This window comes from Coffea arabica, chromosome 7c (assembly GCF_036785885.1).
Source record: "Coffea arabica cultivar ET-39 chromosome 7c, Coffea Arabica ET-39 HiFi, whole genome shotgun sequence".
Lineage (NCBI taxonomy): Eukaryota > Viridiplantae > Streptophyta > Magnoliopsida > Gentianales > Rubiaceae > Coffea > Coffea arabica.
Genome location: NC_092322.1, coordinates 2,662,175 through 2,686,213, shown reverse-complemented (window position 1 = coordinate 2,686,213; position 24,039 = coordinate 2,662,175). Strand labels below are relative to the sequence as shown.

The 24,039-nt window shown below is 36.9% G+C and overlaps 3 protein-coding genes across 3 annotated transcripts; all 3 read right to left on the bottom strand.

Annotated features, from left to right (window-relative positions):
- Window positions 1-7,431: 7,431 nt before the first annotated feature.
- Window positions 7,432-10,510, bottom strand: LOC113698735 (PI-PLC X domain-containing protein At5g67130-like). The gene is made up of 8 exons (XM_027218657.2): window positions 10,007-10,510; window positions 9,779-9,892; window positions 9,002-9,139; window positions 8,807-8,905; window positions 8,366-8,669; window positions 8,034-8,257; window positions 7,857-7,943; window positions 7,432-7,660 (listed from the first exon to the last, which is right to left on the bottom strand). Exons 1-8 carry the CDS (start codon window positions 10,097-10,099, stop codon window positions 7,625-7,627), a joined length of 1,095 nt encoding a protein of 364 aa, XP_027074458.1. The 5' UTR covers window positions 10,100-10,510; the 3' UTR covers window positions 7,432-7,624.
- A 2,267-nt stretch (window positions 10,511-12,777) lies between these two features.
- On the bottom strand, window positions 12,778-13,686 carry LOC113697962 (uncharacterized). The gene is made up of 2 exons (XM_027217600.2): window positions 13,405-13,686; window positions 12,778-13,088 (listed from the first exon to the last, which is right to left on the bottom strand). Exons 1-2 carry the CDS (start codon window positions 13,638-13,640, stop codon window positions 12,923-12,925), a joined length of 402 nt encoding a protein of 133 aa, XP_027073401.1. The 5' UTR covers window positions 13,641-13,686; the 3' UTR covers window positions 12,778-12,922.
- A 6,904-nt stretch (window positions 13,687-20,590) lies between these two features.
- LOC113700161 (protein COBRA-like) lies at window positions 20,591-23,362 on the bottom strand. The gene is made up of 4 exons (XM_027220667.2): window positions 22,837-23,362; window positions 21,962-22,041; window positions 21,247-21,703; window positions 20,591-20,942 (listed from the first exon to the last, which is right to left on the bottom strand). Exons 1-4 carry the CDS (start codon window positions 22,928-22,930, stop codon window positions 20,878-20,880), a joined length of 696 nt encoding a protein of 231 aa, XP_027076468.1. The 5' UTR covers window positions 22,931-23,362; the 3' UTR covers window positions 20,591-20,877.
- Between the last annotated feature and the right edge of the window lie 677 nt (window positions 23,363-24,039).

The following is a 24,039-nucleotide window of genomic DNA, read 5'->3' as shown; positions in this document are numbered from 1 at the left end:
AAAGCTGGGGTGTGATTTTAATTTTGTTGTTTTGTTTAGTGAGGTCTTATCCCGGGAGGAGGGATGGAGACGGGGTTGTTGGGGACTTGGACCGTGACGAGATGATTGAGTGCACGTGTGGGGGCGATTCAGCCCTCGTGCGGTCGTTTTATTCACTCAATTCATTCACTTTTGTCCCCGTCTCTCTGCACTACTGCACTGCACTCATTAATTAATTAGCTAAACTAATGATTTGTCTTCTCCCATTTTTTAAAATTTTTTTTTCCTATTTTCCCCCATTTTCTAGTGTGTGTGTGTGTGTGTTGGGGGGATATTTCCCTTCTGTCCTGTTTCTTTGGCATTCCAAGTTCCAACTCCAGGGAGTGCACGTAGTCAAAGACCTGAGGGGTCCTGTTTCCTGACTTACAATTATCTACACTGCTTTCTGGTTCTTTAAAGTCGAAATTAATAACTAATCCATCAAACCTGTAACCCCAAATCAACAAGAAAGAATGAAAGATGATGATCTGTTTTTTTTTTTTTTTTTTGCTTTTTTCTCCAAGAAGGTAGATGGGGGCGTTCAGCAAAGCGTCGCTGTCACGGCGTGACCCTGTGGAAATGGGACGATGATGATGGTCCAATATCCAGAGTGTCTCTCTCTCTCCACAGGGAATTGCATAGTCCCATTGCCATTGCTGCGGGTGCTGCTGGCTTCTGCAGCCTATTCCTTGCTAGCTGAGAGGCCTGAGCTCCCCTGTCTGCGTTGCTAGTGTTTAGTGTTCACCATACAGGAACAGGATACACCCACCCTTAATTTCTGCCCACCCCATTTACTCTCTGCTTTAAATTCCCCCCACTTCCTTTTCAACTGCCTCTTTTTTATTCTTTAAAACGGTATTAACTTCTCTTAACTGCCCTCTCCTGCCCACTTTCTACTTTACCATTTCTCGCATTCTTTCAACGCACCACCAGTTTCTTTCAGCCTGAGGCTTTTCCTAATCTTCACATTTCTGACAATGGGGTAATTCAACTGATCGCTCCACATGAGAAATGATGTTTTCAATTGGTATGTGTACACTGTACACTGATGCAGAAGGGGGAAAAAAATTGTAATACTAGGTAGGAATCATCTGTCTAACATTTTCGCTCCTCCTCTTTTTATAGCATTTCTAGATGAGTATCAGTTTCAGAAAAAAAAATCCTTTGACAAGTACATCTTGCATTGTTATTTGTTTAACCCAAAGGAAAAAAAGGAAGGAAAAAAATTATAAGCAATTTGCCCTTGAGGTTTGACAAGTTGATGCCCCTTTTACGACGGGGTTCAATTGAATGATAAGATAAAAAAAATTATAAATAAGAGATTTTGAATTTAAATAATCTTATTTAAAAAGAAAGGGAGAGAATGTTGATGCCCCTTTCCATTTTCCTAATCGGAGTTCACCGATGGGTGCGGAATTTTTATTTTTATTTTTTTTAAAGAGAGAGTGTGTGTTGATGCCCCTTTTGGAGAAGGGTTGAATTAGGTTGGATAATAAAGTGAGAGAAGTAACATGTAAAAAATTGAATTCAATTCCTCTTATTTTAAAGAGAGAGAGAGAGAGAGTTGATGCCCTATCCTTTTCCTAATCGTAATTAAGCGAGGGGGGCTACTACCCCCACAATGGGACTTATTGCTAATTATTTGTATGCAAATTACTAAATGCTTGTTATTAAATACGTCAGAACCATAAAGGAATTCGACTGTACAAATTAAGTACCTCTAACGTCCATCCTTCTTGTTCAGTACTTCTTAACTTTTGGCAGCGGCTCAATCTAGCGGTACTATCCCATAACCTAAAACCAATGTCCTACTGGCCCTTCCAAAGTAAATTTTTTTAAAAATTATTTTATTTTTATAAAAAAATAATAAAAACAACACCCGTCCTACCAAAAATAAAAGATAAATAACAATATAGTTTAAGAAAAAGTTATAAAGCATTTAACCATAAACTATATCTAATCAATTTTTATCTATATTTGATCTAAATTCAGCATTTCAGCCAACCACTAAGAATAATCTTAAGTATTATTAATTATTTTCTGTACTTTTATTATTTTTGTATGATTGTTAGGGGTATTTTAAGGTATTATTAGTTTTCCATTTGTATTTTTAGATGCCAATATTTGTAATCATTGTGGTCAATTCTTGATTTTTATACTTATCATATTATGGGGGGTAAAATTAATTATATTCTAAAAATATTAAACCAAATTGAAGGTTATGGGTTTGTTTTTTTTTTTTTTTTTTTGTCTTTTGCTCCCTCAACTTAGAGGATGAATACAGAATCAACTATAAATTTTTTTCAGAAGAAAAGTTAATACCATATATCCAAATTCATATCACAAAAAATAAAACTTGGTTCTTTTATTTTGAAGATACAAATGTAAGTACATTGTAAAGGTGTAAAACTAAATTGCAAGGTATGGGAGTTTTTCTTTTGCTTCAAATTTAACTCTTTATTTTGGAGGTTGAAATAGCACGGGTTAGGATGCTAATTAAGGAAATTTTTCTATGGTTTCTTTTGAAACTTTTAAGAGTGAAGTCGTGAATTCTGTTAGACAGTCAGTTTATAGCTTAATGGTTTCTAGCTAAGACTAACCAGCAAAGTGTTTTCTGGATTCAAATTACAAACTGTCATATATATATATATATATATATAATTTTTTTTTTTTGGTCGGAGTGTTCCAACCTTCGGCCAGACTAATCTCCCTATGCTTGTGTATTCCGCTCCCAAAAATATACAAGATGGTAGAAGGGGTCGAATCTGATCACACGGTATCAGGATTTAATTAGACAACCCCAACACCAGCCGAGCAAACCCCGAGGGGCACCACGCGGCCGCTACGAGGAGCTCTGGTCATCAAAAAGTTTCACAGTCACTCGAGGTCTCGAAAACATTCAAATTAATTGCGCTTTCTTCTTCCTCTTGAAATGATGTATGAATGCATCCTTTCTGCAAATAATAATGGAATGCAGACTTGAAATGCGTTTATTCTCTCCTTCAAAGGAAGACAGCCATAACTGGGTGGTCGAGTGAGGATACAAGAAAAGATTGGTACCAGCTAATATGTAGTATAGTAGTATAAAATTTGCATGATGAAAGGATACAAACGCACACGTTAATATTGGATTTTCTTGGAAAAGTTGTGAGTAGTAGTACTAGTACTAGCTAGGAACGTATGTACGGGGTAATATGGGTGCGCTTCCAACCAACATATTGCAAAAGAATCTTAGCTTTTGGTTGGCTCCATTGATCACTGGATGCCCCAAATTTTCTTGCAAAGTTTTTTTTTTGGGTTCAAGGCACCCCACCCCATGTGTAAAAGGGTCCCCATTTCACTTTGTTTGATGCTTTTAAGTGCTTGTCTTTGCTGCTGTTGCTTTCGCTTACCTTTGTGTTTGTTTTCTTCTAAGTAAAGATCTGTAATAATTACTAGTACTACACAAAGCATAATAATGATAAATATGGCGATCGGTGACTGCATGCAGACCAGTGAGTCCGTAGCGCAGTGAACCCCTCCAAAGTCCAAAGCTTGCTAACTACCAAGTATTATTAACTAAGCTACTAGCACTACCTCTCTTTGATGATTTGATCTTTGGTCCTGTGTCTCTCTTCTTCTATGTTCCTACCTTGTGCACATTTTTGCATCCTTTCGTTGAAAAGGGGGTACCGGCACCATGTGATCCGGTGACTGCTTGGCCACAATGGGAAAAATGGAAATTTTGCCCAACCATACGTGTGCCCAGCTGCCCAGTCCCCCCCACCCCCACCACCACCTTCCTTGTGTGGGTCTTCTCATTCTGTTGGTCTCTTATGTTCAGTCAGATTACTCAGATTCTCCAGACCCCCCCCCCCCCCCACCCTTCTAGTCTCTACACATAAAAGATGTGCGAAATTTTCAAACTGCATGTTACCCCCTCGTGGGATTATCGTAATCGTCCTCGGTACCATAATCATCAACAAATTGACCCTTTCTATCAATACCTCACTCTTTTCAAACCAACAAGCCTACCCTGTCCTTGCGTTTCCTGCACCCCATAAAAAGAGCTTGGGCCTATCTATTTATTTGTTTCCCCCTTTCATCTACCTCGTGAGAACCTTGCTTAATTGAGGACGAACAAATGGAGCAAGCAATTATTGTCTACCCATTAATTGTAGAGATACTACTGAGATCAGTCTATTTCTTTTCTTCGTCCGTCAGAACAAATTAAAGAGAATATGCCGCTACTTACTATGTACGTGTGCTTTACATCTCTCAAGCAAAACCGAGAGAATACTATAATGACTTGGGAGTCAAGATGGTTGTGATGTTTGTGTGTTGAACTCTTGAGATGGAAGTCAATTTTGGGAGTATACAGGACCATGAGCTACAGAACTGATCTACCTCATCAACCGCATGCATGCACATTTACTAGCCTTTTATCTTTCAGACTCATGCTGACACAGTTTTATGGTGCCCAAGAAGTGGGGGACCTAAGTATTAAAAGGCCGTTCTTATCATTTGCAAACAAAGAATTCGGAGGTTTTTATTGCTTTAAATTGATGATGCGGACTTTTGCTGTACCCCTTTTTTAACTCTCAGTTTCGAGATACAATGGCCTCTCGCACTCAGCATATGCCTTTTGCACGTAAATTTTCTACTTCTGCAATTTGCATCATTCACCATCATATCTCACATCTTATGAGCTCACCCATTTTCTACGGATCGAGGTATTAACATCATCCATTGATTATATGATTGTTACAACCCCAAATGAAAATATCTTAGATTGGATCGATTGACTAGTTGTTAGATTGTAATTTCCTGTCTTCAATTTAGTATATTATTCTAGTAGGTTTGACGCCTCCTCCTTCCCGTATGATTTGGTCACGACTCGATGTCCTGTAGCTGGCTGGCTATTTGTTGTTGGGATTACAAACAAAACACTTGCAGTTCCCAATCCCTTAGCAAAGGTTAAGGTACCACTACCCATTTGTATCAAGAAACTTAGGGAGGAGCACAATTTGCCTCGAAAGGAGCATATTCGTTGAATTTCAAATTGCAAGCAGCAATAATAAAGCGGTGATTAAAAGATTCCCTGGCTCGAGACATTCTTTGAATGGGGCTGCATTGGGGGCAGAAATTTAGGAGATCGATGATGCCATGGTAGTCAACGAAGGGAAGAAAATAGGACCATATTGTAGCCACACAGGTTTGCTCGTATGAAATCTCCTCGTAAAATACAGGAGAGAGTGACAAAAAAGGCTTTGTCCTCGATCGAAATCTCGCATCCACCAATACCATAACATGAAGCCCATTAATCATGCAAAAGAGCAACATCGAAGCACGTTAATGCAGTATTAGGTTAATCATGTAGATCTGATATCCCCCCCCCACTAGATAATGCCGGTAATAGCCTATTAGAATTAAATAATTAGCAAGCGATTTAATTTGTTGAAACCCTTTCTTGGCTAGCATGTGTTGGATACATCATAATCTACCTAATCACATGCTCTAGACTAGGATAATTATCAAAGAGGGTAGTGTGAAAGATTTATTGTTGTAGCGGGAGATGTAATCCCTTTTCTTCGGATTCTTCTTCTTCTTCTTCATCTATTCTCTTTGTTTCTTTAGTGTAGGCGACTTTGACTAATATTTCAAGCATTTTGACCCTCCGAATTAGTGCTTAATCAATGTGTTGTTAATGTTAACAAAACTCAACTACTGTAACGCTGGCAATAGACTGTCGTGTCAGTATACTTGCAGCATCTTTCAAAAAAGAAAAAATAAAATATATATATATGTATATATAAAGGATGCGTATAGTAATCAAAAGACCATTGGTGACTGTTTTATTAAAAAAAAAAAAAAGGGGACATAAATGAAGCAAAATCTCAAACTATTACTTAACCAAGGCTAGAATTGGAATTTATTTATTAAAAAAAGAAAGACAAAGAAGATAAGGTCAGGCTTGAATAGAAAGAAGGCTGTGTGGAAGAGTAAACTACAAGAAAGTGAAAGGTAAAAGAAAATAAAAATTATTTTTCCATATGCATTTGTTATCGAGAAAATGAGAAGTTTGTAGCAGCTATTAAATTTTTTATGTCTAACTAACTATTTTCCTTCAAAATCTTGCAAATTTTGCAAGACATGAAACTAAGGAAAGTTCAAGAAAGTTTTTCAATTTTGATTCGAACCAATCATCGCATGCATGATTTAAAGGAAAAAAAAAAAAAACTAGTTTCCCTTACTTTTTCACACACTTCTTTGCAGACAAATATTACGTAGTTGTTGGATTTCACAAATTTCAAGGTGCCGAGTATTTTAAGAATGGCTTGGTTTTGGGACGGTCACCATTTCTTAACGGGCCATTTTTACATTGAAGCTGATTTTTTGGGCTGCTTCATTAGCATAGGGTTACGTGGGCCGAAGAACTGTCCGACAGAGGATCGTTGAAGACATGCAGTAGCACGGCCGAGAACATCCTGCACGATGGACCATAGAAGAGAAGGTCTTGGGCCTCCCAGTCTCCCATGTTTTCCTTTTTTTTTTTTTTTTTTTGGAAAATGACATATGATATTTCACAAATAATCGAAATGTATTATATTTGAGCAACGGCGGCTCAAGCAACTTTACAAAGTGTACCATGACACTTAAGGAGAGCCAAAGAATCTCTCCTCATCCATAAATATGCTTAGAGCATAATAGCTAATTTGATTACATAGTCATATTACTATCATTCCTAACTTCAAAAGAGCACGTTACTTAGAGTCTCCCGCGTTTTCCTTTGTCACATAATTTTTGTTTTTGAAGTGACATCCATACAATATCTAAAAAGAGAGTAACACTACGTGCATGTGATATAAACACGCGTTGTCATTTTTTGAATTTTCTAATCTACCCTTAATTATACGGACAAATTGATCGCAATCTATTCCAAAAAACAACTCGCCACATTCAGCAGACAGTTATCCCCTTGAAATCTAATTACAACTTTCTCACACTAACTCTTCTACATTCTCATTTTTTTTCATCGTGTTTTAATCACTCCATTTGGATTAACTGTTTTTAGGGATATTTTTGAAAAATTTTACCGTAGCAGTGTATGTTTTAAAATATTTGAAATATTATATGGATGAGATGTTTTTTGAATTATTGTGTATTACTATAACATTGTATTTGAAAAACTTATTTTTGTAAAAATGGCCGATCCAAACGGAGTAACTCTCTCTAAAGTAGTAACTACATCGCCTTCGCTTGAGGGAAGAAATCGCACAAGCCCTGTTGCACAAAATGAAACGTGATCTTTAGTAATATTTGATGCAATAGGATTTTAGCATGACTTAATTTTATTTTATTTTTCACTCTAAGCTACCGATTGGAAGATTAACAAGGGTCTAAGTGCATGCATTTACATGGAGTCGCTTTGACTTTCTGAAAAAAAAAACAAAACCCGTTGAATTTCCATTCAAACCATTTGAAGCCGAAGCCACAGTCTAGGGAAATACGAGATCGTGATTTTATCAATTCCTCGATTTGGTACAATTTTTTTCGCTTACTACAGGGGAGCCAAGCAAGACAATAGCTTCGAGTCCGAGTCAGGTAGGGTAGCGCTAGGGATCGATCATCTTGATAAAGAAGCACACGATGTAGATCCCGGCTGCACAAGTAAATTATGCTTGTCAATTCCGTTTGGATTAAAATACAAGAGTTCTTTCCATGAATTTCATGCAATATTTCTTGTCATTATGGAGCCTGCAAGCGTGATTCCACACCAGCAACAACATAATCTTAATCAGAAGAGGAAGAGAAGAGAAGAGAAAATATCCTCCAATGGATCAGAAATGAAGACTCACCACACACGAATGTACGTTATTGCATCCGCAAAGTAGCTCCCCGTTGCAAGTGTCCACAGCTTGAAATGTCCCTCCTCCCATGCTCCTCTGCTCTCATTCATACCAGACAAAAGAGTGGAAACTAGGACTGAGTTTTGTTTCTTCGATGGCCAAAGAAAAGAAGCATATTTGGATTACCTTGTAATAATCAACGGCAACGAAATTAGCCCATCTATTAGCAGAAGCAGCATGGCACGTTTGAAGCATGTCGATTAGGTTCCCAGAGTTCTGTACGCATGCTAATGGCTTTACAGGCACTGATCTGAAGTAATTCACCAGCACCAAGGATTTAGTGGTGTCATTTAGAGGAGATGATTCTGCCCGATTAAAACAGTCTCCTGCCTTCATTCCGTCATCCCCATCTACACAAGTGTCGTCATCCACGCCATCACCGTTTCAATCATTTACTTGTGTGACAAATCAAGAAATTAATAAGGCGCCTAGAGGGTACCATTAGGCATCAATCTTACACTGATTTTCAACCATGTAATTCCACTGGTAAGCAATGCCTTCGCTCTGCTCTTTGGAACGAACGGAAGTGAAAACCAGTAATCTCTGGTTCTTAGCTACCATATCGCTGACAAGCGGCCAGTCTGCACCATTTTGGGGCATCTTGGACACCGGAAGCCAGTACTTCATTAGCCCTGCATCTGTAAACACCTTGGTCAATCCACTGGGAGCCTGAACGTAGTCCTCTAATATCACGGTCACAATTTCGGATGGATTCGCAGATAAAAATGCTTCGATCTCCCTCAGGGTATCTGTGGCTGGTTCCTGTTACGTAAAACAATGCACCTCTTCTAAGATACCGTGAATATAAAGCAAACTCTGTACAATTGTTCCAAATTATAAGCAAAGAAGAATACGGTAGAATAATAAGAGAAGAAATGGTAGCTAGTAGGGTTACTCACAAAGGCGGTATAGTCATGGCATTGGCCTTTGAAAGAATGGCACAACCAAACATCTCCTTCAAAATCATACGTATCCAGCATCAGCGCTCTAACTCCATTCTGCAAGTGAGCAATCGTCCCAACCTTTAGTTGCCAAAGTCAAAACAGCAGTGTTCTAAACATTAAAGATTAATGATCCATCTAGAGATAACTTGCGTTTAACTGCTGAGTAACGTTGTCTTCCTGATTGTTGAAGGTGATTCGAGGAACTCCAGTGTGAGATGGCTCTCCCTCAATAGCAAATGAGTTATGGGTTGTCAAGAAAGCATACTTGTTGAATGGTAATGAATTGTTCTGCGATTGAGACAAATGACATGCAGTCATAATGTACTAGTAATTGAATTCGAGTTTGGTTAATTATTACTGCAATTACAACTTCAATTGTGAACGTCTTAAACCAATTTACTGTAATATAATATGACGACGACATTTATACCAATGTTTTGCTTGTCTTTGTCGCACATTTACAAAACAAAATACGTAATAATGTCTTTTGCTGCTATTGATCAATTATACGAGACAAGATAAAACTTCAGTGTCAGTGTGTTAACCCGGTTGCTCACGAAGTGGATTTCCCCTCTAGGATTTTGTTAGACGATGCCCAACTAATTTTGGAATAGAATTTGCTTCTTTTTTTTTTTCGTAATAGTAATAATTTATTTTATAACACAAAAAAGAAAAAGAGAGAAAGAGAGAGAGACACACACACACACACACAAAAAGAAACCCTTCAGTGTCCCCCTATAGATACATTTTACGTATCTTCAACCGAGCAACAAAAGCTGCAAAACCGGATCATGCATTTCGCCATTTTTGTGACTTTCTATCCGAATTAAAACATTCTCTCTTCAACAAAAAGGAAAAGAAAATTTGAAAAAAAAAATCCGAGATTGTGTTAGTCTGAGAGAGAGAGAGAGAGAGAGAGAGTAGTACCACAAGTTTGAATTGGTCGGTAGCAGTTGATCTAACACATCTAGACTTTGCAAGACAAGAAAAGCAATAAAGTCCTGCTCCACAATCTGCATCCGACGAGCATTCATCGAGGAACTGCATTCAAATTCGGACATCATCCATCAGGAGCAAGTGTAACTTATGCATCAACCTCCCATTCAATCCCACCTCTGACTAACGAGAATCAATCAGAAAAGAAAGAAGACTAACCTTGCACGTTCCATTGGAGCAAGCAGCGTTGGCAACCTCGATCATCAACACCGAAAATACCATCAAACCAAATACTCTCCGAAAGACCGCCATAGAGACAAAGTAAACAGAACCGATCGATTATCCCGAGGTTTCACGAATTAAGATTGTTCTAAGGGAATTCTGGACGTAACTCTTGGAGTTGGACAGCTCCCCTTGTACTTAATGTTGATGTTTGTGTCTCGGTAGGATGGGGAAACTTTCATTTAGGACAGTACTCTACTGGGGAACACACACACACACACACACACATATATAACAAGGGCAGGTGCATAATAAAATAAGATTAAGGACATGGTATGATGTAGTGTACGCTTTATAGTAAGCAAAACAACAGCCAAAAGGTAACGCAGTTTCTGTTCGGCTCCAACCCTCTCAAGATTTGGTATTTAAGGTAGAAATATATTATTTGGAAGGTTGAAATCCTCGTATTTGGAAGCTAGTGAAATTGCGCTACTGTGTGAGTGCGTGACAACTTTGGTTTACCAGAATGGATTAATCGATTTAAGCGCTCCGTTTGGGAAGAAATTGATGTGTGAAAGATACAGGCAGGGAATAGGACGATTGCATGTTCAATGCTTTAAACTCTGAGAACGAAGTATTGGGGGCGGAACCGAAAAAGAAAGTGATTGATAGAATATGCTGTAAGAATTAGTCTTGACCACTGCAGTAGTTGGTTGATCTGCAAAGCAGATATTTTAATTATGGCACATTTCTTTCATCAAAAAAATCGAAGGGGACTTGAATTAATACAGCAAAGATGCTTTGATTCTTCGGAATATTTACGTAGTTGAACAAGAAATTTTTTTTTTTAAAAAAAAGGAAGAAGAAGAAGCCAAAAAAAAAAAAAAAGTTATCATATCTGAACTAACTTCACGGGTTTGTTATCCGACTAGGATCAGTTATACTTACTTCATTTCGCTCCGTGGAATATATTTGGGGATAATTTCACAAACCTCCCTTGAGGTTTATGATGATTTCAGTTTATGATGATTTCACTTGGCTCCCCTCAAGGTTTACTAATTACAATATAATCTCCCTTGTCACAATAAAATGACTATAATGACCTTCACTTAATAAATAATTCATAGTATAATGAAATGAGATCAAAAAGAAACCTGACCTCTTCGACTATTTTATTTACAAGTTACAATCGATAACGATTCTCTCTCACTTATTGTCATTCCGATCTTATCCATCAACCCCTTTATCCTATAATTCATTCTCATATTACCACCAATTATTGATTATTATTGGAGCCAGTCACATCACAAGTAATCTCTCAAACTCTACTATATATTCCTGTTCCTCCTTTTCTTTCCTTTGAAATTGTCAAATCACAAGTTTAGTTGAGAGATTATATTTGATAGTTGTAGTAAAATTCCATTTTATGGTCAAACTAAAAGGACATAAAGGGGCACATAATAATAATAGAAGAAATAATGCAATCATTGGCCAAAAAAGAAAGAGTTTCTTCTTTTACATTTGGAGATTTGACGGTAGGTTAGATTATTTTATTTTGAGAAGGTGTGGGCACTGGGTTTAAAGTTTGGGGTGTGATTAATTATAAATAGAATTTTGATTTTTGATAAAATGGATTTCTTGGAGATCTCTATAGTCATAGTAATGCCATTCCTTTTCTTAAACCTGATTAAACCCATCCATGCCTAAATCTCTCCTAAGAATTTTTTTTAAAACAATAATGTGACTCATGTAGCAGGAGTTGAGCAACTTATATGGAATCGAACCACGGTATCCTATGTTGAAAATTATGCAAATATAAGAGCAGTTGATTATGAGTTTGATCATTCCATGGAATCACATGATGAGAATATTTCTGAAGGATGAAACGAATCTTCAGAATTGAATGCATGCTTTGGGATAAGGAATTTTATGACTATGATGATAGAATTGCTTGGATTTAGAATTTGGAATTAAACTATTTATTAAGTTAGTTTGTTAGTATAGTGGGTTAAACTGAAATATGGAAGAAAACAATTGGCAAAATAATTTTTGTACAAAAGGGTAGTTTAGGACTTTTGAGAAAAAAATATAGCCTTTTGGGCTTATATTGTTATATAAACAGTAAAAGTAAGGAAGGTAGGTATAATTTAATAAATTTAAGGGGAGCTCTCTACAATTGTCAGAGACCTGATATTATCCCATATATTTGGAAAACACGTACACGCCAGCACGCAAAATTTGGAATGAGAAAACGAAATAAAAGTCGAAAGTTTGTTGGGAATACAATACTTGCCAGCACGTTCCAATTAAAAGGTGTCCAGCGTATATAACTTGTAATTTATTTATTATAACCCCAAAAGGAGGCCACTGCCACGGTCCATGAACAGATTTTTTATTTTCTATTTATTTACGTACCGAAATTACTTGACTCCCAATTGCTTAATTCAGGTTCATCACATCATCTTCTTGGAGGCCCCCAAATAAATTGAAGCATGCAACCGAGGGAGTACTGATGCTGGAAAACCAGCAGGCAAGTCGACGCGACGCGCTCATTACGCCACGAAGTCTAATTAAGGAGTTTGATAATTAGGGCATGGTTGAAAACTAATTAGTTGACCAAGTCTAATTAGAAGCATGATTGATTATGTACAAAACCTTTTCAGATTCGGCCAAAACGATCACGCAGCGGTAACTACGTTGTTATCCATGATTATACTAAATGTTGTTGTTGCTGCTCTGTATAGAGCTAGAAAGAGAGGAAAAAAACATAACAAAACAAAACATGCTTATATTGGCAAAACCTAATTAATCAACCTAAAAAAAAAACAAAGATTACATGGCACAGAAGAATGCCGCAAAGGCTCGTACACGTACGCATAACAATTTGAGTGATTTGTTTGTGGAAGTCCATGGTTACTGATCCCCCTTCATATTTTCATTTCCGGCGAAGAAGCGATTGATGGAAGGCATGATCTCAGGTGGGCGAGTCCGAAGAAACCTGCGGAGGCTGTGCTGGGCGTATTTCTCTCCTTCCTCTTGGTTTTCCAGAACCGCTGTTTTCCGGTGAGCTTTGTCCACTCTTAGATTTGCGTTTGCCAACCAACCCACATGCGCGCAAATTAAAGTAATTAAACGAAGAATTTAATCCAGTAATTAAACGCTAAAAGTGTGCTTATTGCAGATGCATGTCACCTAATTCCAAATTAATTTTACATGCATGGACGGCATGCATCTTTTTTTTTTTTTTTTTTTTTTTACCTGTTAGTATCAGCGTAGACGAGATTAATCCAAATAAACGTGTCAATTAATCAATTGGTAATTAAGGACATGACATGGGGGAACAGATAAGATAGATGTCGAATCTAAACTACTGCTGCACTGTACAGATGAATCACCTAACATCAGGGTTGAGGAGGACGTTCCTTGTGAGCTGGAAGATGCACATCCCCGTAACGAAGCTCATTGCGGCCATGAGAGGGTAGACCTCTGGCTTGATCCAGCGCCCCATTTGGTTGTGTGATTGCTTTTTCTTTGTGGCGTTGCCTCTCCTCCAACAAATGTACTGCAATAAATATTTATGCGGCTCAGAAGCTTGTGGCGTGACTGTGGATGAATGGACGGATGAATACATATATATATTTATACAGCTTGTGAAATGTGAAAGAACGTCTATCTAATCTAACATACGGAATAAATAAACAAGGATAGGGATGGAATGGTGGCTTGTTTTAACTTCCCAGTTTTGGAAGGAAATCTGCAATTTTTTTTCAGTGGGCTACTTTGAAAGGTTTGACTTCGATAATACCAGGTGCTTTAGCCTCTTGTTTTCTGGTAATTTTGTTCTTTTTTTGTTCTTTTTTTTTTTTTTGGGCATAATCTAAGCTTGACTAGGTTGTTCTTTCTTGGAAATGATATCAGAATGGATTGTTCCATACGGGATTGAAGAATTCTACGGATATCTGTCTCCCTCTATCTAATTCTAAATCTATCAACGATTAATTCCTCCCAAAACCAAAAAGAATTTTCTGGAATTCTTTATTTGCTAGCTGTGCAATTTATTTCTTTCTAATTACATCAAACCAAACAGTGAACCTGCCCGAATTGCTTATTTGCTCCAACGCACGAGTGCAACTGCTGCATAAACACCAGAATTGTTCTTGCCTTTTTTCCTTTTTTTTTTTTTTTTTTTTTAGGCGGAGGGGGTGTTTGGTGGTGGTGTATTATCACAAGTGCATAATGAATCTTTGTGGTACAACTATTTAATAAATTTTTTTTTTTTTTTGGTCAACGCGATGGGTTACTCCACTTTGCGGACGATCATATGCCACGGCTCTTTTAAACAGGACGACGATTGGTCAATGTGAGCCCCCAGGGGGAGAGCCTGGGTTTTTGGGGGCCGGGGGGGGGGATCCAAAGGTAATTAGGCAATGGGTAGGGTTCTCAGTTGGAGTTTTAACGTTCCTTAACTTTCTATTTTGATGGGCCGTTTAGATTGGATGTACTTGTTAGCCCAGCATTTCTAGGCTTCCGGTACACTTAATGGATCGGTCCACTCATTAGTACTAGAATCAAGCAGCTCGGGACAATCTAATATTTTGACCTCTTCGTACCTAAATCTGTACCTCCCATGGCCTTCAGTTGAATGGGCTAAATATCAGGATTAAAGTTACATTAATGTGATGTGTTATTTTAATTTGGGAAAATAGTTTAAAATGTTCTTCATATTTTGTAAAATGACTTTTTTCATTCCTCATTTTTAAAAGTGTAACTTTACGTCCCTTACAAATTCACATTGGTCAATTTTGGTCCCTACCTAGATTTTCAACTAATTTTTGGCTGGAATTCATGACGTGCCTTGCAGGTGATCATTTTTTATAAGCAAAATTATCAAATCAAAATTTATATAATGATTATATTTCACAAAATAAATTTTTGCATCCCTCACATTTCACAAAATAATTTTTTTCATCCCTAATTGACTATGTCTACGAATAGTTTATTTTTTTAAATCCATGTATATAACTATTTCATTTCACCTGAATAATACGAATAGCATGTAATATATCTTTATTTAATTTCACCTAAACACACTAATTGTAGTTATAAATATGCTATTCAATAGATATATGCAAAGGTTTAAATCTAACAATTGTTTTAAACCCATATATATTCGATTTCGCCATGTAAATCTATTCAATAATTGTTGTCTTTTCTATTTTGGTAATAATTTATTTATTGAATTGTGTAATAAAACTATTTAATTAATCGGTCCTAACTTGAATTCTATAGTCATATTAACAACTTGCAATTTAAACCTAAAATTTTTATTCACAACCTTTAAGACCAACAGTTGAATTTCTTACCTTGTGATTATCTTAAATTTTGAAAGTGTCAATCATTTACTTCTTTATGTCATACTTTTTCTTTGTTTATTTTTTTTGCCCAAATTTAATTCGATATAAACACTTGAAAATGTTTAGAATTAATTTTTTTTTTATTTTTCGAGTAAAAAGAAATGAACATGAGTGAAAAACTAACAATTTTTTTAAATCCCTGTATATATCTATTTTAATTTTACCTAAATAGTATGTTCAGACGAAATCAAATAAAAATATATTGCCTGCTATTCGTATTATTCAAGTGAAATCAAATAGATATATACATGAGTTTTAAAAAAAAGTTATTCGTGCACATGATCAATAAGGGATGAAAAAATTATTTTATAAAATATGAAGGATAAAAAAATTCATTTTGTAAAATGTAAGGGGCGAAATAATTTATTTTGTGAAATGTGGGGGACAAAAAAATTTATTTTGTGAAATGTGGGGGACAAAAAAATTTATTTTGTGAAATGTGAGGGACTATAGATTGGATTATGTAAATTATGATTTAACAATTTTGCCCTTAAAATATGATCATGTGCAAAGCACGTGATGGATTACGACAAAAAACTAGTCAGAAACCTAAATAGGGACCAAAATTGACCAATATGAATTTGTAAGGGACGTAAAAGTGCACTTTTAAAAGTGAGGGACGAAAAAAATTATTTTGCAAAATGTGAGGGATGTTTTGAATGATTTTCCCTTTTAATTTTTACTATTGTGAAGTGAAGTTATTATAATTTTCAGTCTTACCCGGGGAGCTTCCGTACAAAAGCCTCCTTTTATCACCGAAAATAAAAAAAGACTTCGTCATAGACCTAGGCCCGTTTGTATTGAGGGGATGGGAATTGGGAAGGAAAGCAAAGGAGAGGAATTAGAGAGATTTGGTTTTTGTTGTTTGGATTGAATTTTTAAGGATGGAAAGGAAAGGATTCAGAGGGAAAGGGTCTAGTTGTTTTATTGAACTACATTTAGCACCAAAGAGTGGTCGAGAATGAAAGAAAATAAAACAAAATTAATTGAAACAACTTAAATTTTTTTAAAAAGCCAATTTTTTCTATCTTTTCTAGTAAATTAACACTTAATCTTTTACTTTCCTCTCTTTTCCTTCTTTGATTCAAAGAAAATTTCAGTATTTCTTTTTTTTTTCCTTCCATGCTTAACTCAAACAAGATGGATAGAAGCCACTTTCCTGTCTTTGCCATTGGTATCATTTCCTTTCCTTTCCCTTCCTTTCCGTCAATCCAAATGGTGCATCAAGTATTGGAGGGATGGCTACCTGAGGAATCAACAATTTCCGACTCTTTGCACTAATGCACTTTGAATATTTTTCTTAAGTTTTTCTTTTCTTGGGAAAACTAAAAAAGTTTATTGCCATGAATAAAGCTTCATTTTGTATATTTTCTTTTGTGCTACTCTTTGCTTGGGAAAGAAAAAGTCAAGCATATGCTTTATCCGAGCACACATAAACTCTAAACGCGAGGAAATCATGGTTGGCCCCCGTTGAGTTTCAGGGAGTCGTTCGGCCCAAGCGAGATAAATTTCTTGCTTGGCGATGCAGGAGCATTGCCACCATTCCAAGAAAAGTGGAAAGCATCAAGTCGGACTGTGACGATCCCACCTCTCCCTAAGGCGTACCAAAGGGTTCGGCGGACCGCCTGCCCAGTTCTCGTCAGGACTCACTCACTATCTCAATCGAGTCATGTACACACATCCATGAACCATAAATAACATTCCCAATTCAAGCTTATAATTTACATTGATAGAAATCGAGGTACAAAGTCTCAATACACCAAACTAGTTCAAAACGTATACAATCCAAGTACAACATGTTCCATCCGAGAAATAGCGCAAGTACAAGTCAAAAATCAAACAACTAGTCTATGCTAGACTTTACATATCTCACATCTCGCTCGTACCCCTGAAAGGAAAACAAATGGAGTGGAATGAGCTAAAATCCCAGTGAGGTTCCAAATAGCAAATTGACCATTATTTATAAGTACAAGTTTTCGATATAGCAAAATAACGAGCATGAAGAGTTCATAAATGTGAGCAATAACACGCCAAGTAGCAATCTTAAAATGAGCGAGTGTAGAAGTTTTTCAAAAAAAATAATAATCCAATAAACAATAATCACTCCAAAGTATAAGGATACGGATGACTCTCAGGAGCCAAATTGCCATTGCATTACCAGAAGCTTGATCACGTAGTAGTTGACACTCCGTCAACTTTCAAGTAAGTAACCAATCCAATAGAACACCACTTACACGACTCTCCGTCCACCGTTCAAACCCCCAGCTGGGCCTAAAATCCTCAAGAAACACGGGTGGTAATACTCGAGTATACCGATTAGTCGAGAAGATATCACTCCACTCGACAAAGCAAGAGACCCAGGGCTCGTTACCCAATCGACCAAGCCCTTGCCGGCTCGACTAGAGTAACTCGCTACAGGGTTTCTGGAATTCCAGGAAGTGCGCACCTCATAAACAAGTATATCAAGTCAATTGCAATCAATAAACGAGTATATCACGTAAGGGCAAGTGCGATAAAGTACACTCTTGCCCTATCAATTCACGTATGTAACATGTACTCATATTGGTCACGTATGTAACATGTACTCATATTGGTCACGTATCAAGTACAAGTATCAAGTTCAATTCAGTATTTGAAAGCACTCACCAAAAGATATAGTGCCTTTACTGGTCACTTTCAGGTTATACTCCGGGTTCGGAGTCCAAATCTGCGATAAAACTCAGTTTGAGAAATTTGAAACATGATTAAGATTCGAAACTTAGACGTTTCGTTCAATAAAATCAAGAAATTGAAATTCACTCGGATAGTAGTCGTGAAACACTTGCTCGCTCTTTAAACGGTAAAACTTTGTAACATTTATACTTGAAAATGCCATGCGAGTCGAAAGTACAAGAGAAACATATTCCAAATAGTCATTATTTCATTTCTCAAGGGTACAAGCTCGGCCAAGTGCTTCCTTATATACCTCGGAACAAGAATACTCAAGTACCCTAGATGGTTCAAGTACTAGTCGTCTCAACTCGACCCAAGTCGCAAGGGTATTTCTATAGCCCTCGAGTGTAAATTTGGGCAACATGCCCTTTGCGTTTACCTAATTTTTCAGCCATTTAGGCTTCATTATTTTTCCTCAGCCACAACCCAAAGTCACACATATCATAATTCAAGTCAAAAGCCGTTCCATAGGCTCATCATATCATAAGAATAAGAATCACAATAATAACAAGTGCAGAAATACAATCTAGCACAAGACAGATTTGACGTGTGGATGCGGAAATAACATATCCGAGGCTATGCTTATCGGATTGAGGCGCAACTTATGCCGTTTCGAAGCTAAGACACAGGTTTACAATGTTCATGAAGGTCACTTAGTCCAGTTTCCAATGCAACCTAGTCAAATCCTCAATTTACAGAACCAAAATCTAACTCGTCGGCTATTAAACCACACTGTACTGGAATGGTCATATCTCAGGTTTCAAAGGTCCGATTAAGGTGTTCTTAGAGGCGTTTGAAAGCTAAGTTAGAATACTACAACTTTCATGTTTTGGTAAAAAGCTAAATCAGTACGGATCCTAGTGAAAAAACGTGATAAACTGGATAAACTGACCAAATGGACTGCTGGGGAAAAACTTAAAACAGTAAGGGTATTTTGGACTTTTCACGACCTACATTGCTCCGATTGAGCTGAAATTTTGTAGGCACCTATAAAATACCATTCTCTACAACTTTCATACTTTGATCTAAGGCCAAATCGGCCTCTAACATAGGGCTACAAAACCGGACAGAAAGATGGGGAAAATTTCCAGATTCTGGAATTTTTTGGTATTTAATGGAACTTTCTCAATTTTCTTATTCTAATCACTACCAAAGCCCCTTTTATAACCTTAATTACAACATATATGCATCATACATCAAGTTGGCAGCAAGTCCTCAAACCCTAGTTCATAATATCAAAAGGAAAAAACCTCCAAAACATGATAGCATCCATGATTCACCACAAAATTGAGTTACTAAGCTTAATTTAAACAAGATTGAAAGTAAAATTTAGGAAACTCATCATCCTTACCTTGATTAGAGTCCACCAAGTGTAGCCTTAGCTTTCCCCTTCACAATCTCACCAACAATGCACTAACTAAACACTCAAAGGTGAGTTTAATCGGTTTGAAAATTTAATTTGTCACTTAGTTGGTTAGAATCAAGAAGAAGGAATTGTTTCTTGCTCTCACTTTCTCTCTCTCTCTTGGTCGACCAGCTGCTGAAAAAATGAAGAGGAAAGTGCAGAAAATTGGTTTAAGAACGCTAGTTAGGGTGACGACACTTGTCGCCACCACCACCTTTCATTTTTCTCTTTCTTTCCTTGCTATTTCTAGCCTCTAATTTTCAGTCAAAGCAGCTGCCAATTAAGAAGATATTTTGTTCAAAAGTCAATAAACTTGTATGGTAAGAAAGTGGTGGTCAATTGGTGCGTTCAATCGATAATGCGCGGGACCCGCCGGTTCGCGCCGTTTTTCTTAAAACACCCGTACTAGGGTTTTTACTTCCCATTCACTAACCTTATATCATTGCTCCTAGTCACATATTATTTCTCACTTAAAAGTCACTTTTAATCACCAAATTGATCCCTGGTCAGTACCGAAAATTCATCCGGCAAAAAAAAAATTGCGAAAACCCTAATTTGCTCAAATCTTGAAAACGAAGAATAAAACCCTACTTTCTAGATTCATTTGCACTTATTATGGAATAATTGGATAGTAGGGCTTTAATAAATGATAATTTTCAAATAAAAGAAAATTTTTAAGAAAACGTGAGGAATTTTCCAATTCCAGTAATTAAAATTAGGGTTTCAATTAAAATAGGAGAGATTTAGGAAAACCGATTAGTCATAAGTAAACTAGGGTTTTGACTAAAATATTAGGGTTTCTAGTCTTTTAAAACAAAATAAGGTTTTAAATCAAACCCCAAAGAAATACACTTTAATATTTTCTTCACAAACAACCTCCTAATATTCGGGATGTTACACGGACCACCATGCAATCTTTTTCTTTTTTTTTTTCAAAAAGGAAAAAAAAAAAAAACCAAGCTTTGCGTGCGATCTTAAAATCTACTAATTTCTAATTCAGTTTTTACATTGTAAATTTACATGCATTTCGCACACTAACATGAGAAGCTGTTAGGATAATTGCGATTTGAGACATTTATATAGGAAATTAGCGTTCACTATTTGATGAATCAGCTGAATTTGGAACGGAATAGTTGCAGCAGCTGTTTACAAGACGTTATTATACGCTATAAACCCCCCCCCCCCCCCCCCCCACCACAACAAACAAAAACCCAAAAAAAAAGAATCAAATCCCAGAGAAGTTGAGCTTTTCTCAAGTTGGTTGCGGTGTCTCTGTTTATTTTCAGAATTCTTGGTTACTGGAATGACACCAACACCGACATTCTGCTCCAGACTCATTAGCCTTTTACTTGATGATTCAAACTCCTACTTTCCCAGTTCTGACACGTAACGTTCCATGTCACTGCATAACAAGAGAATCATTTACAACCAGATCTATTAGAGGCTAAAATAGAAATTTACCTTCAGTCTCACAATGAAGATACTTTTAATTGCAAGCATGACTAGGAATTGATGCACTTTTCCATCAGTCTCCATAATGCATGCAATCAACCATTTTCAAATCTTCAACAACATCTCTAAATTCTAAAATGCTTTCTACAGAAACGAGTGCATGATGAATTTGGCTATTGTGCTGGTGCCTCAAGAATAACAAGGTACATAAACAAGCGTGTTAAAAGCAAATAACAAAAAGGGTGTTGACTTACTCATTGCCTGTGTTGTCCTCCTTCCATCTGCGGTGAAAAATTTCGTAGGTTTACCAACTTTAGCTGGTCCACAAGTATATCCAGGTCCAGGTGCTTTTAAAGTGAAGTTTTTAGGCATCCTAACTGTCTTGTTGGTTGTTCCTGAAGAACCAACACTAACTTGGAAAGCACTAACAGCAGTTGCTGGATCTTGAACCCATGGGTTCAGCACACCTCCCTTGCAGCAATTTGCTATTTGTTGGTTGTAAGGCGTTCCAGGAAGCAAGTCAACTACCGTTGGGTCTTTCTTACAGCAATGTGGTATGTTCCCTTTGAATCTTGAACAATCACCTTGCTCTGTAGTTTGGGCTCCCACCATACTCCATATGACTTCTTTCTTTGCCCATGTCCATCCCAAAGTCCAACCTGGTGCCTGAATGCGCCGATATTGCTGGAAGTTGAACATTGTGACAACAGCCTGGCAAATTCATTTTATTAAATCAGTTAATGCAGCAAAAGTTACAAGTACAACATTACAACTAAAGTTGCTAAAAACATGGTGTCATTAGAGTGTAATACTGCGGTTGGGCCATATAATCCCTATACATCAAGAATGGGTCCAAATTAAGATCTCTTGCGCTCTCAAGTCAAGTCATAAACAATACATGCAGGTGTAGTGCCCATCTGTGCACATGAATGCGTTAGTGCTCGTCTGTGCACAAAAGAGAGTACATACCACATAGCCATCTGGCGTCCAAGCCATAACGTCCCATTTGATCGTGATGTTCCCGTTTGGATCAAGTGCATCATAAGCTTCTGGAAGAGAGGCAGGGAAGGCGGAGAAAAGATTTAGATCAACATCAATCTTCTTGGTTCACATACCATTTTAGAAGACTAAACTCCTACTTAAGTTTTTAAACATCTCTAGATGTCACAACTTATTAGCAAATATAAGAAGAAACAACGTAGCACATCAAAGAGTTAATTAGAGCCACCTGCTATCACGTCGTGCCACACATAGTTCGTCACTCCACTAAATGCTAGAATTGGCAGATAATTTAAATTAGTATTACTTGATTCTGGAACAACTCCATGGACCAAGGTGCAAAATTAAATCGTTTAGTAAAGGCTCGATTTGTTGTACCCCAAAATCTCCCCTTCACGTGACATCAAGCATGAATCAACCAAGTATGGAAATTGAGAATTGGGATCTCAAACAATCAGCTATCAAACTTGAATAAGAAATTCCAGGCTAGCTCATGAAGATATAAAGCCAGTGCTTCTTCTTGTCATTTCCGCAAGACAGTCACAAAACAGAAAGCATCTTGTATTCAAACCAAGGCTCTAGCAAACAAGGGGAATACAGAAATCCTGTTTCCCAAAAACCCATCAAAAAGAGAGCAAAGAGTTGCATGGAAAGACAAAAAGACCTGAGCTTGATGATTAATTCATTTGCATTCTCCCATTCTTCGACCAATTAACCAAGTTGCTATATCCGTCACATAGTTGTGACACACCAGTAAAATCATCTTTGCGAAATTGTCAAAATCCCATTTCATCAAAATCAAGAAGCAACAGAAAATTCCCGAGATAAGGAAGAAATGGACGCACCTGTCGTGGTAAAGCTGAAGCAAGAAAGGGAAAGTAGCACCACAATGGCACATGCTGTAAATTTGGATAGAGATCTAAGGCAGGAAGAAACCATATTTGTTTTCAGCAGCAAGCTTTCTTGTTTGGCCACCGCTCCAGATTTGGCACCGAAGTGAATATTGGTTGGGAAGCAAAGGGAAAAGAGTAAGCGAGAGAGAAAACGCGGTGGTGAGCTGTCTCTGGTCAGCGCTAACACTACCTGGCTATGCCTAAGCTCCCTCCCTCGGTCAACTCACTCACATGGAGCTTTACTACTTTAAAGAGGTTTCTGTGGACTTTGTTGAGCATGTCTTTCTTTAACCACTGCTGGTCATAGAATCCTTTTGTAATAGTTCCAGTAACTGTTGTTCCTTTAGAATTTGATATTTACGATCAACCTGCAAAGCAAAGGTCAGAGAAAGAGAAATAAAGTAATTTTGGTTAGGTGAGACCGAACTAGATGCTCTCTTAATACGATTCGTGCCCCTTTTGAGATTATGTTTGGTTTGGAGGCCGGACTAGATGCTCTCCAATAGAAGTGAGAGGAAGATAGTTTTTTTTTTTTGAGATAGCAAGAAAAGTCTTTCAAACTTGGTTGATAGTGACCTCTATTTATAAGCCAAAATTTTAGGAGTATTAGAATACCACCATTAAATAGAATAAATGTGTCATATTTTTCAGTTACAAAATTTGAAAAGGTTTAGGTTATTGTATGATAGTCAAAATTTAATAAATAAATTCTTAAAACCTAATTATTACATAGGTTACAAACACAAGACATAAATCTCATAAGTTACCCTTTTTAACGGTGATCTTATAACTGAAAATTTATTTCAAATTTTGTAATTTATTGCATTTGAATTCAAAATAAGCATGTGAATGAATTCAAAATAATAATGATATTTTTATTAAAATATCCAACAATCCCCCACTTATTTTAATAAAAATAGTTTGGACATATAGTGAGAATATTATGCCTTATGAAAATGGTAATGCCTTTAAATTTCCACGTAGTGTTTTAGTTTTCCCGCATTAGAATCATAGTAGACTTAACCTTTAAACTATGATTACTTGATGAAACGTAAAAAACTTAACACACATGATATTCTAGGTGTTCTTAAACGAGCTTTTCAAGCCAATACATTATGGCCATGTACTTTATCCCAATGTACATGAGTGCTTTAG